General features: G+C 33.9%; 1 protein-coding gene across 2 annotated transcripts in view; it reads left to right on the top strand.

Annotated features, from left to right (window-relative positions):
- Positions 1-15,429: 15,429 nt before the first annotated feature.
- Positions 15,430-16,843, top strand: part of LOC113234755 — a 37,878-nt gene continuing 36,464 nt past the window's right edge. Inside the window, exon 1 of one of the 2 annotated variants that reach the window (XM_026470220.1) lies at positions 15,430-15,575. In XM_026470220.1, coding sequence (XP_026326005.1) covers positions 15,459-15,575 — 117 coding nt within the window. In that variant the 5' untranslated portion in view covers positions 15,430-15,458. Of the gene's footprint in view, positions 15,576-16,179; positions 16,286-16,843 lie in introns of those variants that run through there. The other variant, XM_026470221.1, reaches the window with a different exon arrangement.

Below are 16,843 nucleotides of genomic sequence, written 5' to 3'. Positions count from 1 at the left end.
GAGTGTCGCGCTCTGTATACGATTTTAGCGCCTTACAAGTGCGGACACTTTTTAGCGCGGACCCGACGTCCATATAATTGTAAGTCAATGCATTTTCTGGACAAATTTCAATAATAATTCAAAAAAGGAATTATTTTGTACCACTATTCTTAAAAACATCGAATCAATTAATTTTCTTCTTTTTATTACGTATGCGTATAATACTCTCTTCTAAACAAAGTATATTTATCAAGTTGTGAACCACGGTAATATCCAGCCGTGACGATTACCTTGATGGACTGCCATGCAGAGGTCACGGATTCGATTCCCGGGCCGGGAGAAATATTTGTATAGCCTATTTATTTCTCTCGTGAGTTTGGGTGTGATTTGTGGTTGTCTATATGTGTATCCATGGCACCCGCGACACAGGGTATTCACATTTCCATATATAGGTGTAAGAAAAAAGTGCAACCATCGTATGATGACGCATTTCAGCCGAAAAAAGTCCACTGATAGACTTAAGTCACCCCAGAGATCGCCAAATAACATCTCAACCAGCGGAATCCCGCGATCGTGATCAAGTTGTCTCGGTCCACGAGTCTGCCTACTTTTACAGATTCTAAACTACTTATAATTTCGATACCTCTTAACGAACACTACGCTACCTGTAAGTTTCTGTTACTTTTGTAAACAGCCATATTTATTTACTAACATTATGCTCCCCGAATTTTATGAAAAAAGAGACAAAAAACAAAATTCGAAAAAAAGACAAGAAAACGAATTTTGTAAAAAAAAAAAACAAAATATAAATAGAAAGTACAAAAATTAAGTTGGCGTAAAAAAAGACGCTCCTTGTGTCGTATTGACTATTGGTAAAGTACTTGTAGACAATATTAAACTCAACATAACGATGCGTTTATCAATAAATTAACCTACTTTATTTTTATAACAATGTCAACAAGAATATAACTAGAAACAATCAACAATATAAACATTGTGTATATTAAAGATCACACGGAACATTTTTATCGTTGCTATTTATTTCACAGCGCCATAGCCCTTATAGGTCCATCTAAACAAGAGGCTCCCTAACTTTATTATCTGGTAGACAATGTGCTACATTCTTTCCTCTTAAACTTTAAATGTATCTTTGACAGCTGCCACAGTGAGAAATTTTATATAAAAAAAAAACAAATTGATGTTTAGTTTTACACATTTATCTAACCGAACGCTTTGTTTGTTGTGAAATGTTTAAGGATTTATTATACATATAATTTATATGCCTATTCTAAAACAACCTGTGTAATGTGGTTAAATCCATTTAAGAAAAGTCAAAATTTTGGTAACTACCTGCTTAAATGGGTTCCACTCTCGTGGACCGCCATTTAAATAATTTAAACCATTTATATACCACACACAATAATACAAAACAGAACATATACCAATATCATCAAACAAACAACAGTGCGTTTTCAGAACAGGCTTAGAATCCTTGTCTTGCCTGGCCTTGTTAATTATATTATTGTCTCGTGCACCCTCTATTTTTCTTTTTCGCCGACATGGACCCCCTCGTAGATTTTAGTAGACCCCTGGGGATCGATGTAGAACACTTTGGGAATCATTGGTCTAGTCTAGACCCCGACTATGTTCTACATAACTTTATGAGCACTGCGTTTTGTCTGTAAGGCTGCTAACAGATGGACTGCTGCATGCTTGCAATCGTCATCAACTGTATGCATTCAAGATTCCAAAGTTACTCTCGTTGTTGTTGAGGTGTGAACGATAGTTTGAAAATCACAAGCAGTAATTAACATTCTTAAGACGAAAACTTTTTATTGTCTCTAAAACAACTTGTTTTTTGTAATGATGTCTTGAGGGCTTAATCAACATAACGGTAAAACAAAAACACGATTGGTGAAATTTTTCTCGACGGCTCACTGTTACATAATTCTTAAAAAAAATCATTGCAAAATGGCACCTTTGTTTAAATTTTTGATCGCAAATTCCCTGCAGAGTACAGTTGGGATTTACGGATATGAGTATGTAGATAAATTAAATTGGAGGATTTCGATAATAGTGACATGTTTATTTCCTTAATAAGAAATAAAGTCAGCATTTGAAATTATAAATGTTTTGAATACAGTGACAACCTACAATTAATGTCTGTGCCTTCATTTCGATATCAACTTTAACACAGCATGCAGTCGGTTTTAAGTACATGCAATTGTGTATGTCTACTTCGCGTCTACAGTCCTTCTGGTAGCAGCCTCATTGCTTGAATGGTAAATAAAAGTATGGCCTGTGCGATAGCTTGAGACCGAAAATCTAACGCCGGCGACAAGTTCGGGAGAATCAAACCTATTTCGAATGCCTAATGCTATAATATAGTAAAAGTATATCACTTAAAAGCTTTCTATCGTAAAAGAGGTCGTCCAGAGAGATACTGCCACCTTCCCTATTTCTGCCGCTAAGTAGTAATGTCAGCATAACTGTGTTCCGGTTTTGAAGGGTAAGGGTGCTGGTGATATTACAGGTACATGGGACTTGTTAACGTATGTCTCAGAGTGACTGGCGCAGTGGCACCGCAACTGTTATGGACAGGCGTGTCGCTTACTACCAGGGGCACGACTTGTTCGTACCGTCACTTGGTATTATAAACAAAAATACACACACATAGACAACCAGAAACTCAAACTCACGAGAGAAATAAATGTAGTCATAGAAATATTTCTCCCGGCCCGGAATCGAACCTGGGAACTCTGCGTGGCAGTCCAGCATGGTAACCGTTCGGCCATCAAAGCAGTTTAAATAGCAAATTTTAACGCTGTTGAAATTATGTAAGGTAGGCACCCCGTACATACATTGACCATGCAAAATTAGCAAGGTTAATTAATTTGTTTTATCGCGGATTAAACTTGTTTAATGTTTAATCTATGATCAACAACAGACTCTTCTATATAATATTCTGTATAATATTACGATCGATGTAATACAAGATAACGTTGTGTATTATACATTTATATAATATATTATTTTGCTAAAGTTGTTCATTATTATTAGTATGATACACTGCAGTCTTTTCCAATACACCCTGTATAATACAACCGTCCATATACCTAATGCAACGTTGGGTATCATACATCGATATGTATAATATATAACATTGTTTCGTATCGTCTTTCACATTTAATTGTATATTTCCATTTGTTTTCTTGTTTCGCTGGCGCGTATCTTATACGAAAAAAGGCGAGGCCAGATTCCTGTCGGTTTGATTTGTGTAATAAGATACTTCTCGCTCACATTTTCCCGCGAAAATGGGAATTCGCGACTAGGTATTCCGGGCTAAATGGAAATACAGTTATATATGGGTTTAGTTGTTCTTTGGCAGAAAATGGCGGAGGTTCTCAAATTCGACTGTCTTTTTTTAATGTGTCTATGTTACACAGTTACACCGACGTTTGTGAACAGATTTTGGTGATTCTTTTGTGTTGGAGTATTCAAATTTAAAGAAAATATTGTACCTAATTAAGAGTGGTCAATTAAGAGACCGTTATTTGAATTTTACTGCATACATAGGTGTCAGTCCGATGACTTTTTCTTTTTTTTATAATATCAATTGACGGGGCGAACAAGTCATGCACCTGATGATAAGCTACACGCCTGTCCATGACAGTTGCAGTGTCATCAGAGCCTTAAATGCCAGTGCGCCTGTCAGAAATAAATTGACAAGTTCCATGTTACTGTAATTTCACCAACATTCTTACCGTTCAAAGTCGGAATACAGTAATGCTGACATCACTGCTTGGCGGCAGAAATAGATACGGTGGCAGTACTTCCCTGGAAGAACTTCTGCTACATTTTTCTTTTTTGCTGACGAAGCATTTCTTATTCCTTCTTACTGTGTATTTTTGTGTTGTACCGTTGCAATAAATGGTGGATATGCTATTTTTCGTGCAGTATTATATATATAGACTAGGTATAGACACTTTAAGTAACATACAAAATAAAGGTACCAATGAATCTCCATTACTGTTTCGTTATTCGGGTTAACAGAACGAAATATTTGTATCCACAAAGTCGATTACCCCGACGCGAGTTGATTCCGCATTATCTCATTATAGGGTTGACACGGCTCCGATCTCATTATCGCCCCGACGTCCGATAAATAACTCGACCGGGTAGGGTTATTCCGGTTACGTCGCCTATATTTTATTATTACTACCGAGGAAAACCATCAAAATGGCGCTAAGGAATCATGGTATACTTTTCACTGTTGTACAGGGGACTTTACATTTATTTAAGGGTTAGAAACCTTCTCCAACGGGTATTTTTTGTTATGATATTGTCTTTTACCGTTACAGAGATATATTAAACATATAAATAATATACGTAACTTACAAATTAAATAGCTGCATTTGGAGAATATTTATCTTTAAGATTTAGAACATTACGCCATTTTGTTCTGTTTTTATATTGTTTGTATGTATGTATTGTTTTTTCACAAAATTAATTTTTAAATATTGTTTTGTATATATTTGATATTTTTCACAAAATTCGGGGAGAATAATATTAGTAAATAAATATGGCCTTTTACAAAACAGAAAATCAAACAATATAGTTAGCGTAATGTTCATAGAGATATCAACTTGGTTATATTATTACAATCTTAATAATGTAAACTGAGAACACCTTAAAACTAAATGTATCAAACAGTTACAGGTAAATGCAACTTGCAATAAGTAGAAACACAGTAAAATTGACAACATGATTTAACATCAAGTGAAAGGGCAAATCGACATTTTTTTATTTAATAAACCCTTCTAAGGGTCGTGTTCTAGAACTCTACTCAATGCTCAAGTCAGGATTTGAGTATGGTTTAAAGCACTCGAAATCATACTCAAGTCCCTGCCATTAGGGTCGTATTTCCAGTGCTTGTGTTTTCAGTGCAATCCTGACTTGAACATTGAGTAGAGTTCTAGAATACGACCCTAGAACCGGAACACATTAATGCTGACATTACTGCTTAGCGGCAGAAGTAGGTAAAGTGGCAGTAGGTACTTCCCAGGACGAACTCTTTTACAAGGAGCTCTACTGCTACTAAGCCATCCAACGGCTACAGTGCAAGCCCTTTGACCACTATCACCGTTAACGAGAGATATTGCTATTAAACATTCATAAATTCGAATCGTCGAATTCTCAAATAAAAACCAACCTTTCTATCACTGGCACACCGCCGCTCTTATAGTTTGTTTTCTTTACATAAACAATACTGTTTTGTTTAATACAAAGATCGAAAAATTAAGAAAAAAATCCTTCGGTCAGGCTGGATTTGCACCAATTCTTCTTCACGAATTCTCCCATGTCATTCTTCCATTGTCATGAAACAAAAGTTGTTGTTTATGAAATTAGTAACATAGTCCTCCGAGGTTGTAAGTATAAATAATCGTGTATAATACTCCTAAGTATTATTTGTAGTCAGTTATCTGTAGTTGTACCGTATAAAATATTAAAAAAACCGACCTCAAAAGTCATCTCCTAATTCGCCACAATCAGATTTTAATGGGACCACGACTGAGGTCTTTCAAAAAAAAAAATAGTTTCATCAAAATAGTTATCGCGTAACATACATACAAAAAAACATGCAGTCGAATTGAGATCGTCCTCCTTTTTTGAAGTGGGTTAAAAATAATAAAACACCTCACACTTGACCGATTTCTTTGGATAAATGTTATTGTGACGGTCATCGACTGCGCATTTCTACGAAATATACTGGCAAAAAACGTTGTAAAAACAGATACGGCTGCTCTCGGAGCTGTTAGCGCCTTTACTTAAGAAATGAAAGATGTGGTTTTTAATAGAGCATGCAATTTGAACCTTCTACCGTTAGAAACCTACATTAGAAAAATAATCTTTACCACGGGTGTAAAGTATAGTTTACTAGTATGGTAAATTATGTATAAATAAATGTATGTTGATATGAGTGGCGACTCAGGTAACATATAGTAGTAGCCTTTTTAATTCGGCTGTGTACTTATTAGGGTTATACGAATAAATGTCACTGTCAAATTTTAACGCCAAGTTGTTGTAGTTTTTTATCATTCTGTTGATGGAGGAATTTAGGCCAAGATTACTACGGCAAAGGACGATATAAAGCAGGGAGTATTTGCTTTTTCGTGGCTGTTTGAAAGGGATATTAAATTCAAAATTAAATGGTAACTGGGGACAATCTATTAGACCGTTTGTAATTTTAAACAGAAATATTTGATCGAGGAATTGCCTTCGTTGTTTTAGACTGTGCAAATTGAAATAATTTAAACGGTCGTTATAATAAGTAACGAAGTTGATTATATTACATATTTACGCAGATGACACACAATTGCTTGTTCATGCGGATTTGTCTAGAACTGCCATTGATTGTGCTGTGAATTTACTCAATCAGGATCTCGATAAGAACGCGCAATAGTCGCATAAAAACGATCTCTTTAAAGCTCAAAAATGTTCTTATACTATATTGGGTACTCGTAAACAAATAGAGGTACTTAGAACTGCTAATCCCGTGGTTATGGTAAGAGGACAGCGGATCAATGAGGCTCCTACAGTTAGGAACCTAGGTCTGTTGTTCGATGGTTCACTAAGTTTTGAAAAACATGTTTAGTTCAAAATAGGGAAATGTTACGCTTCATTGAAGCACCTTTACAAATTAAGGCCATTCATCAGTGAAGTGAAGTTGGGTGAGATTAACAAATTCGCTAGTATTGTCAATACTGGATTACTTAGATGTAGTTATATTCGCCACGTCTTACAAAAAAAACTGCCGATAAAATTCAGAAGGTTTAGAACTCCTGCATTAGGTATTGTTTCAAGGTACCACCGCGACCTCATATTACACCTTTTTTAAATATCTATAATTTGTTAAATATAACAAATTTACATATTTTAAAATTAAACCGTTCGGTGTATACCTGGAGGGTTTCGTTGACTCCTAAGTATCTGGCCCAAAAACTCCACTGGATATCCGCATCTTCAATTATTGACTCTCCCTCCTGTAACTTTGTACAGGGGCAGCTTTCGTTTCGCAGCGAGTAAGTGCTCCTCCAGTAAAAAACGCAAAAACGTTGTTTACTTTTAAAAACCGATGTAAGCAATGGTTCCTATCTATACAAAAATCTAGTAACAACTGGTCCCCAATTAAAACTCCTAGCAGCACAAAATTTTAAATTTTAGGTTAAATGTATGAAAAATATATATAAATTTACACGGATAGCCATTAAACTTTAACTTATTACTAGTTATTACGAAAGGTAGGTTACTTTTTTTTATAACATCAAGTGACAGGACGAACAAGTCGTGCGCCTGATGGTAAGCAACACGCCTGTCCATAACAGTTACAGTGCCACTCAGAGCTTTAAATTGCAAACCTTTAACCTTTTTGTCCACATCACTCAATTGCTTTTTTTTCTATTCGTTTTTAAGTTTTGTGTTCTTTGTGTTTTGTGGAGAAATAAATACCTTTTTATTTTTTATGTTATTTATTTTATATTACCAAAATTGCCTCTAAACGTTATGTGTCTATTGGCTTTGTATTTAGAAATTGAAAAGATTTTAAATATAAATCTACTAAAATAAGTATTTTCAACAGCCTAGTTAGATCTGGTCTTGAGAACGGAAGTGTAGTATGGTCACCGTCCTATAAGATTCATTCGAATGCGATTGAACGGGTTCAAAAGCGTTTCTTGTATCATTTGGCTTACCATTGCGATAAAGTTAATCAACTTCATTGCTTATTATAACGCCCGTTAAAATTATTTCAATATGCACAGTCTAAAACAGCGAAGGCAATTACTCGATCAAATATTTATATTTAAAATTACAAACGGTCTAATAGATTGTTCCCAATTACCGTTTAATTTTGAATTTAATATCCCTTTCAAACTGTCACGAAAAAGCAAATACTATAGTTTTACATAGTCTCTTGACGTAGTAATCTTGGCCGAAATTCCTCCATTAACAGAATGATAAAAAACTACAACAACCTGACGTTAAAATTTTACAGTGATATTTATTCGTATAACCTTAATAAGTACACAGCCGAATTAAAAAGGCTACAACTATATGCTACCTGAGTCGCCACTCACATCAACATACATTGCTAAAAACAAAAATAGAGCTACTTGGAACATAATAAACAACAAGGACAAACATTTACGTGACAAACACTTTATTGAACACATTACCGTAAATAAAATTAAGATTGAAAATCCGCGAGAGATAGCATCAGAGTTCAACACTCATTTTTAAAATTTAAACTTATCGACTACGGAACCGGGACAAGATAATAACGATATTTTTTTTCCAAAGGTGCATGTGTTAAGTTTGTTTTTTTATCCCACGGACGAAGCGGAAATAAAAATTTTAATAGAATCCCTCAACAACACAAACTCTACCAGTTACGATGACGTGTGCACTAAGGTTTTTAAATCGTGTGCTGATGAACTATCACCATTACTGGCATACTTGGTAAACCTGTCCTTCATGGAGGGTACATTTCCATCGCCTCTTAAGATCTCCATAATAAAACCGCTGTTTAAGAGAGGCGAAAAAGACCATTTGGGAAACTACAGAACTATTGTATTTATATCTGTAATATCAAAGCTTTTTGAAAAGGTAATGCATAAAAGAATTACGGCTTTCCTATCAAAGTACAACATTATTAAAGTAGAGCAATTTGGATTTCAAAAGGGAAATCTACCACACAGGCATGTTTCAGGGCAATCAAAGATATCTCAACTTTTGCAGATACGAAAGTACCTGTTTGTTCTGTTTTACTTGACATGAGTAGAGCTTTCGATTGCGTTTGCCATAGAACTCTACTATCCAAATTAGAAACATACGGTTTTCGTGGCCAGGTGCATAACTGGACAGCAAGTTACCTTAGCAACAGAACTCAGTGTGTGGAGGTAGTGGAGTTAAATAATAATATTGAGATTGAGACCCACAGATCAGAGTTTAAAGTTAATAAATACGGTGTGCCTCAAGGAAGTATTTTAGGTCCATTGCTGTTTTTATTGTATGTTAATGACCTCCCTGAAATGACAAAATATCCATGCACTCTTTTTGCACATGACATATCAATCATTATTAATAAGAATTCTGACATAGACTGCCTCCGTGGCCGAACGGTTACCATGCCGGACTGCCACGCAGAGGTCCCAGGTTCGATTCCCGGGCCGAGAGAAATAGTTGTATGGCCTACAATTATATCTCTCGTGAGTTTGGATGTAATTTGTAGTTGTCTATGTGTGTGTCCATGGCACCCGCGACACAGGGTTTCCCTAGTGCGGGGCTATGTTGAGTGTGTGCGTTATTTATTTATTTATTTATTTATTTATTTATTTATTTATAGATTATGAAAAAGAAATAAATGACACTATATGTAATATTATTGACTGGCTTAGGAGAAACAATCTGAAAGTAAATGTTTGAAAAACAAAGCTCATACAATTTTATAATTATAATGGAAAGCCCCAGAAAGTCTCTGTAAGTTGTCATGGAGATGAAATTGTGGAATGCTCATCCAGCAATTTTCTCGGCATAGTATTGGACTCTCAACTAACATGGAAACCACAGGTTGATTCAATATGTGCAAAGCTGAATCGTTTTGTATTTGGTTTACACCACCTAACGCACATATGTGATCAGAGGACTGCCTTGATGGCCTATCATGCATTTGTCTGCTCAAGCTTGCGTTATGGCCTCATCATCTGGGGGAACTGCGTAGAGCTAAACCATGTATTTGCTATACAGAAAAAATGTGTCAGAGCTATATGTAGTAGGTCCCCTCTAGACTGTTTTTTTAATGTTATAATGCTTTTGAATTCCTTGAAAAAAATACGAATCTAGTTAAATATTTGTGCATTAAAAAAAATGGGGCGAATTTAGGCGACTTGATACACATAAACTGGTGAATGGTGCAAAAGTGTGGCAACACTGATTTCTACCTGTGACCTCTGTAATTTCTCACTTCTTCGCAAGGGAGTTCTTCTACTCCATAAAGGAATTGTAAAATAATAATTTTACAAATTTTTCAATTAAATAAATAAAATTTAAGTTTAATTTACTTGCCTATGACATAAAGACAGTTTGCTATGCGAAAACATGAAAGCAATGAAATGCCTGACATTGTTGCAATTTAAACACATTCATGTACACCATTCACGCCTTTGTTAGAGTTAATAATTGTCTATATCATATGTCATATTAACTTCACTGTTTCGTCAGTCAGTTGCCTATTTTATTTTGTAGAAGTAAGGCGTCCGAAAAACCAAATTATACATCCTTCAGCTTCACTGTGCTTATTATATTCTCATAAAATAATAGGACTTCCTTTTCCTAGGTCTTTGGATTCCCATTGAGGTAGGCAGAGGCAGAGTAGGCCATATTGCACAATCCTGACAACACTTACATCATTGACCAATAACTCTATAGAGGACTGCTAATCTCCATCCTACAGATGGCAAATCTCGAAAAGGTCAAAATCCCGTCTTACAACTAGATGGCGCTGATCAATAACCTAAAAGTAGTTTATATGTAAATGGCCGTGGATATCAATTAATTCCTCTTTAATATGAAATATGCTTAAATCAGTTTTTTCCTTGTAATATTATTCAAATATTAACCATGGGCTAAAATTAATTTCTGAACTTTGACTATATAACAGATGACGTTATGTGTTACAAAACACTTTATAAATTAACGCTTACTAATATGATTAGATGGCGCTAATATTAAACGAACTATAAAAATAGCCGATCCATAAAAACCAGTGCAATAAGCGCCACCTAGTTGATTTGTCTGTTATTACCAGGAATGGATACTAGGGTTCGATTTCCGCGGCGGGAAAAATATTTCTGCCGTCCACTAACTAAAAGACGGCTAAGTGACAAATGGTCACTTAGCCGGTCACAGGGTTTCTCTAGTACCAGGCTGTGAGTGTGCTTTAAAAAAAAGTTATACCACAATTACTTTTACAGCTCATATGTGAAATGTTAAGTTTGTCACTTTTCTTCAAACTTATCGCAGAATCAACGGTTGGTTAGAGTGTCAGCTATTTTGAGGTATCGACTGTACCTACCTTCTCATAAATACATTTATACCAAACATTCGTTTACAAAGCTACCCTAACCTAACCCTATTGCATTATTTAGTAAACCCCAAATACCTGAGTAGATGATTAATATTAATAACATAGGTAGCTAAAGATTTATTACCATAAAATTTGTTTTCATCATACAAACATAGTAAAAACAGCAGGCAAAGTCGACAGTAATGTTCTAAATTATATCCGCGGGCTTTTTCATTACATTAGAAATAAAAGTATCATTAAATTATAAAAATATCAAACCTAGATTAAAAAAGTACTTTTTAGAAAAAAATACGTAATAATATATATAATAATGATAATTTATATTAAAAGTAATTATATTAGTATGTAATAAATATTATACCTATTCAACTTTAATTAACAATATTATGCATACTAACTCCATATAATACATACGAAAAAGTTTTTATTACACTTATTATTTTATATTGTATTATATTATATTATATTAGAATTAGTATATTATATCCGTGTTCAACAGTAGGATGTACAAAATTGTAAGTTTATTGACACCCTATATTACCGAACTCACGCACACCACGAAATGTCAACACGAAGGAGTACGAACGCGCACACTACACATAGAAATATTTTTGTACGACGAATGAGCGGTATACAGAAAAACTTAGTTAAGTTTATGTTATACTGGAATGTTTTGTTTTTAAATACTTTTAAATGTAATAAATACAATAAATTAAAAAAAAAAAATTATCGCCTTGTGGATTTTTTACGTCAATATTAAGCAAAAAGTTTTTATGTTTGAAAAATTTGGACGTACATTTCTCATAAACTTCAAGTATAAAAAAATTAAACATTTGCAATTTATATTTTACTAATTTTATTTGGTGAATTCAAATTCTGCAGTACGTTTTGAATTTGGAAATTATTTATTTTATATCTAATACATTGTGGCTGCATGCGTCTGTTTTTTTTTATAATATCAAGCGACGGGACGAACGAGTCGTGTATGCCTGATGGTAAGCTACACGCCTGTCCATAACAGTTCTAGTGCCAATCAGTGCTTTAAATCGCAAAAATATGTAAGGAGTACTTCCCTAGACGAACTCTTTCACAAGGAGCTCTAATGCTCTTTGTGTCTTTTATAATATTTTAGTTCGAGTTGTATTATCTATGGAAGAATTTTTTTTTTAATAGCCCTGCCATTTGCGAAATCCGTACATAAATGTCGTGTTGTGAAGCGATATTTATTCATACAAGAAATAAATTATCGTTGTGTCCATGTTCTCGCAAATGTGATGAAACATTTGTACTCGGCGGTAAAAATTACAAACTTTTAAAGCCCTCAGCCCTCAACTTCGGGTTTTTAATAAACTCTCGTTAGTAATTATTTACCGTCCGCGCCCTTATTACACAACGTACTATTAAATATGGCGCGCTGTCGCCTTGCGTACTGCCTGTACTTATGTTTGCACAAAAAATCTGCTCATGACCGATGATCTGTAAAAAACCGAGGTTATTATACTGCTTATTCCAACAATTCTGGTCATTGGCACTAATACATATAATATATGTAAATAGAGTACAGTTGGCGTACATAAAAAGGCAGGTGTAATCTATTGTTAAAACTTAATAGGGCATGCGCTAGAAAAACACAGTAACACAATCAATAACAATTATATGTCACCAGCCAACCAGCACTTCAAACAAAAACCAAAACCAATTAATCTTTATTTCTTATTTAACCAAATTACACTTGAAATAGTCATATTGATTAAACTCTGCTCCTCATTCGTAAAGCAGAATCCCCCAAGAAGAACAATAAATTGTAGGGGTTGCTCTTTGTAAATAAACATTTGTATACATTTTACAATATTAATTTACCTCGAAATTTTACAAGGAAACCGCTGTATTCAATAAGTACTTCACATAAACCCATGATTTTTTTTTATATCAACTGAACTAAATAGAACACGTATAATACAGCGATATGCATTTTTAAAATTGTTTTTAAATACACTTGTATAAAAATAAATTCTGAAATAAAGCAACGGACAAAAAACCGATTAAACACGGGAAAAATTTGAACTTGAACGGAACTTTGAAATTAGTGTCGACACTAACTAATCTAACTCTGATTTTATATGTTATATGGAAAACTAGAAAGTTTCGACTTTTCCTTACAAGACTTAAAGTTTTTTTAAATCGCATTCTAATTTAAATTGTAATAAGTATTTTCCAAATGCACATTTGACATTTAACCAGGATCGATATGATAGATCTAGACAACCTGCATGAGCTGAACGGGTCACTACCATGGATTATATTTATTTCTTATTTAATTGTCACCTTTTGGTACTTGTATTACTCTTGTACTCAACAAATACATTATTTATTTATTATTTATGTTAATGAATACGTAAAGTAACAGGCAACAATTAGTTTATTAATAATTGCCTGGTCTCAGACTAGGGAATTCCCTGTACTAAAAGTACCATAGTAATGAATAGCGGCATCACCCAGAACACTCACACTAGATCTAGTTTAAAATGCTTTAATTCCTAAACTGGTCTTACCGAGAACCGAACCCGGGGCATTCTAATCAATCGCTCACAGTGCTAACCGCTATGCCACCGAGGTTATCGAAAGAAACAATTTCATAAAAATATTATTTCGGTACAGATACGGAAGAGCAGATTTATTTCCCGGAGAGGATCCATTTTTCTTTCACCCCGTAAAGGTGTAGAGGGGCTCCCTTTCATCACCTCTTACTAATGGCCCATATTATTATAAGACACGAAGGGCGCAAAGAGCCCTTTACAGTGCGCGCTCTCCGTATTGAACCACTATTTCTAGTGATTCAATAGAACGTGCCAAAAGGATATTGTAAAGAAATTGTTAAAATCTGCCATTAAACCTTAAGTCGTTGAAGAAAGATTCAAATTGCAATAGCCAATACAGTTTGTTGTATTATAATGTGTAACTATGAGTACCTACTTTTTGAATAATTGATTTGTTATATCAATAGGTTTTCTTTCAACTCATACAAAATAATTTTATTTATAGGTATCCTATTTATTTTATAAATCGAGCAAAGTACGATATTCCCAACTACATATCGTCTACTTAAAGGTAAATCCACATAATGATATTATTAATTAGTGACACTTTCCACAAAAAATCTCCAAATTATATATATCAGTTGTATGAAATTCACCATCTTTTTGCAGATTTAAGTTTATAGCGTTTTCGTTATTGAGTTTCACTTGCAGAAAGATAGTGATTTTCTTACCATAGCTATATAAATTAAATACTTTTTGTGGAAAATGTCACTTATGTGGTTTTACATTTAAACAGACGATATAATAAATATATACAATCTAGGTATTGTCTTCTGAACCTACAAATTTAAACTCTAACGTATAAATTTAAGGCGCAAATTCTCAGAATTTCATTTGAGAACTCGGGTGTTCTGAATGAACATAATATTTTTGTGCCCTTACTTTTTTATTTTACTCTTTAATTTTTATTAAATTAAAAATATATTTTTATTAAAATAAAAGATAAGGTGAGCATAAGTGATCTCATTCGAACAACTCGTTAATCACAAGTTCGTTGCTACACAAAGTATAATGATATTTAATTTAAATATATTATTATATTCTTGAAGTTTTGCGCGAGTGGTCATAATTAATTTATTAGAAAATTGTTTTTACGTTTCGTAGACTTTCACTTTTTATAATTCAGAAAATACCAGAATTAGTAGCAGATAGCATAAAAAAAATGACAATTTTACTATGATATTTCAAAATTAAAATACTCAAGAATTAATAAGAATGAATAGGAAATGAAACTATTTTTTCGGATTTAAATCGCGTATATTTGTTTTTTCAAACAAACCAAAAAACAAAACAAAAGATTTGTGAAAAAGCAAATATACGCGATTTAAATCCGGAAAAATAGTTTCATTTCCTATGTGTAACAATCGCGAAAACCTAAGAACTCGATAATTTGAATGAACTTAAACTTGAACTAAACATAAAACGTAAAACGGAACGTATCGGAGCAAGTAGTTTTAAAACTCGTCAACAGATGGCGGAAGCGGGAATAACTGCTTTACCACAGCCATGAACCAATGAAATGACGAAAAGTGGCCTACTTTTGTGACGTCATTATTTCCACGTTCGAAGTTGTCGGGAAATGTCATGTTTTTATTTTATTTTGTAAACTAAAATGCTTGTAAATGTTATTTAAGTTGTAAAAACATCATCAAAATCTATGATACTGTGAAATTTATAATACGACTATTGTGCTATATATATCTTTAGGATGACCTTTGAATGGAAGTTGGCTAATCAAAATGACTCATGAATACGAAGACAATGTGAACAGGATCTTGGAGTATCTCACAAGAAATGACCAGGAATTGGAGAATGTTAATTTGAATGTGGACAGCTTCCAGCAAGATAGTTTGATGGTTAGTATTAAATCGTATTCGACGTAAAGATACCGGGTTATCAACCATTGATAAGGTTGGTGGATAGATGTTAAAAGCCGCGACGTAGGTAGAGGCCGTAGAAAACGACTGATTAAAAAATAAGTGTAAACAAATTGCGGATCAAAGCGAGTGAAGCGCCAGACGCTCGTAGAAGTAATAGTGATTGGCGCGAGTGAATTGAACTTGGTTAAGCAGCTTTCGTGGGCTACACTCCCACTTTTACCGTTATCCGTTCATTTCGTTTTCAGTACGAACGTGGCTCGCTCGCCGACGCCTCTCCTACGATTATATACATTTGCACTTATTTTCCTGATTTAATTAACGTCCTAATTAGTGCGTCAGTTTTCCGTAACGAGGTTATTGTTGTATTGAGTGCGCTAGTTCTCGCGGCCGCCGGACTCCAATCGTAAACACGGCGACGATATACATAATAGATTGCCACCTAGGCACCATGCGGTCGGTGCGACTGCCATATGCCATCTAAATTTCCACCGGTGAATTCTTAAATTGAACTACGAAGAGATAGTGAATGGTCTACTAAAAGTTCTTCAAGTTTCAACTAAATTCCAATTTACTTTTGCAGATTCAAAGTGTATTTTCTAATGTTATAAGTGTTATTGTTGTATAATCAATGCTATAGTGAAGTGTCCAACATGGATAAAAAACTTGATCTAATGTCTTTATTTGAGGTAAATTTTTGTTTTAATTTATCTAACTTTTAATTTGTGACTTCCAGTGTGATGTAATACTTTACTTACAATTCTTATCTTGTAGTTCTTGTTCAGATATCAAGTGTTTGTATCACCTTTATAAATGTCCTATTTATTTTATCAGGTAATAAAAAAGATAAATATTAATTTATAAAACAATATCTCCATCTACTTACTACCTATGCATCTGCGAATACTTCATGATTACAATGGATTGTAATGGAGAGTTATGATGAAAGTTTTTGTTTAATGATGAAACTTCTGCATTAACAATATTCTATCATCATTATTCATCAAGAATTAAGAATATATTTTACGTAATATTACAGAACATAAAAAAAGAGAGTAGTGCTTCTGAAACATTCCTTTCTCTTACACTTCAAGTACCAGTTTGAAAGTGAGTTCACTTCGTAATTCACAGACTGTGATGAAATGCATTATCAGAATTTATTATGTACTATTTCAGACTTTTATGGGACAATAATCTTTTGGAAGATTTAGTACTTAGTCGCAATGGAAATTTATCAGAGATTTTAA

This window comes from Hyposmocoma kahamanoa, unplaced genomic scaffold, assembly GCF_003589595.1.
Source record: "Hyposmocoma kahamanoa isolate Upper Pololo Valley unplaced genomic scaffold, ASM358959v1 86, whole genome shotgun sequence".
Taxonomy (NCBI): domain Eukaryota; kingdom Metazoa; phylum Arthropoda; class Insecta; order Lepidoptera; family Cosmopterigidae; genus Hyposmocoma; species Hyposmocoma kahamanoa.
This window is presented reverse-complemented; position numbering and strand designations above follow the sequence as displayed.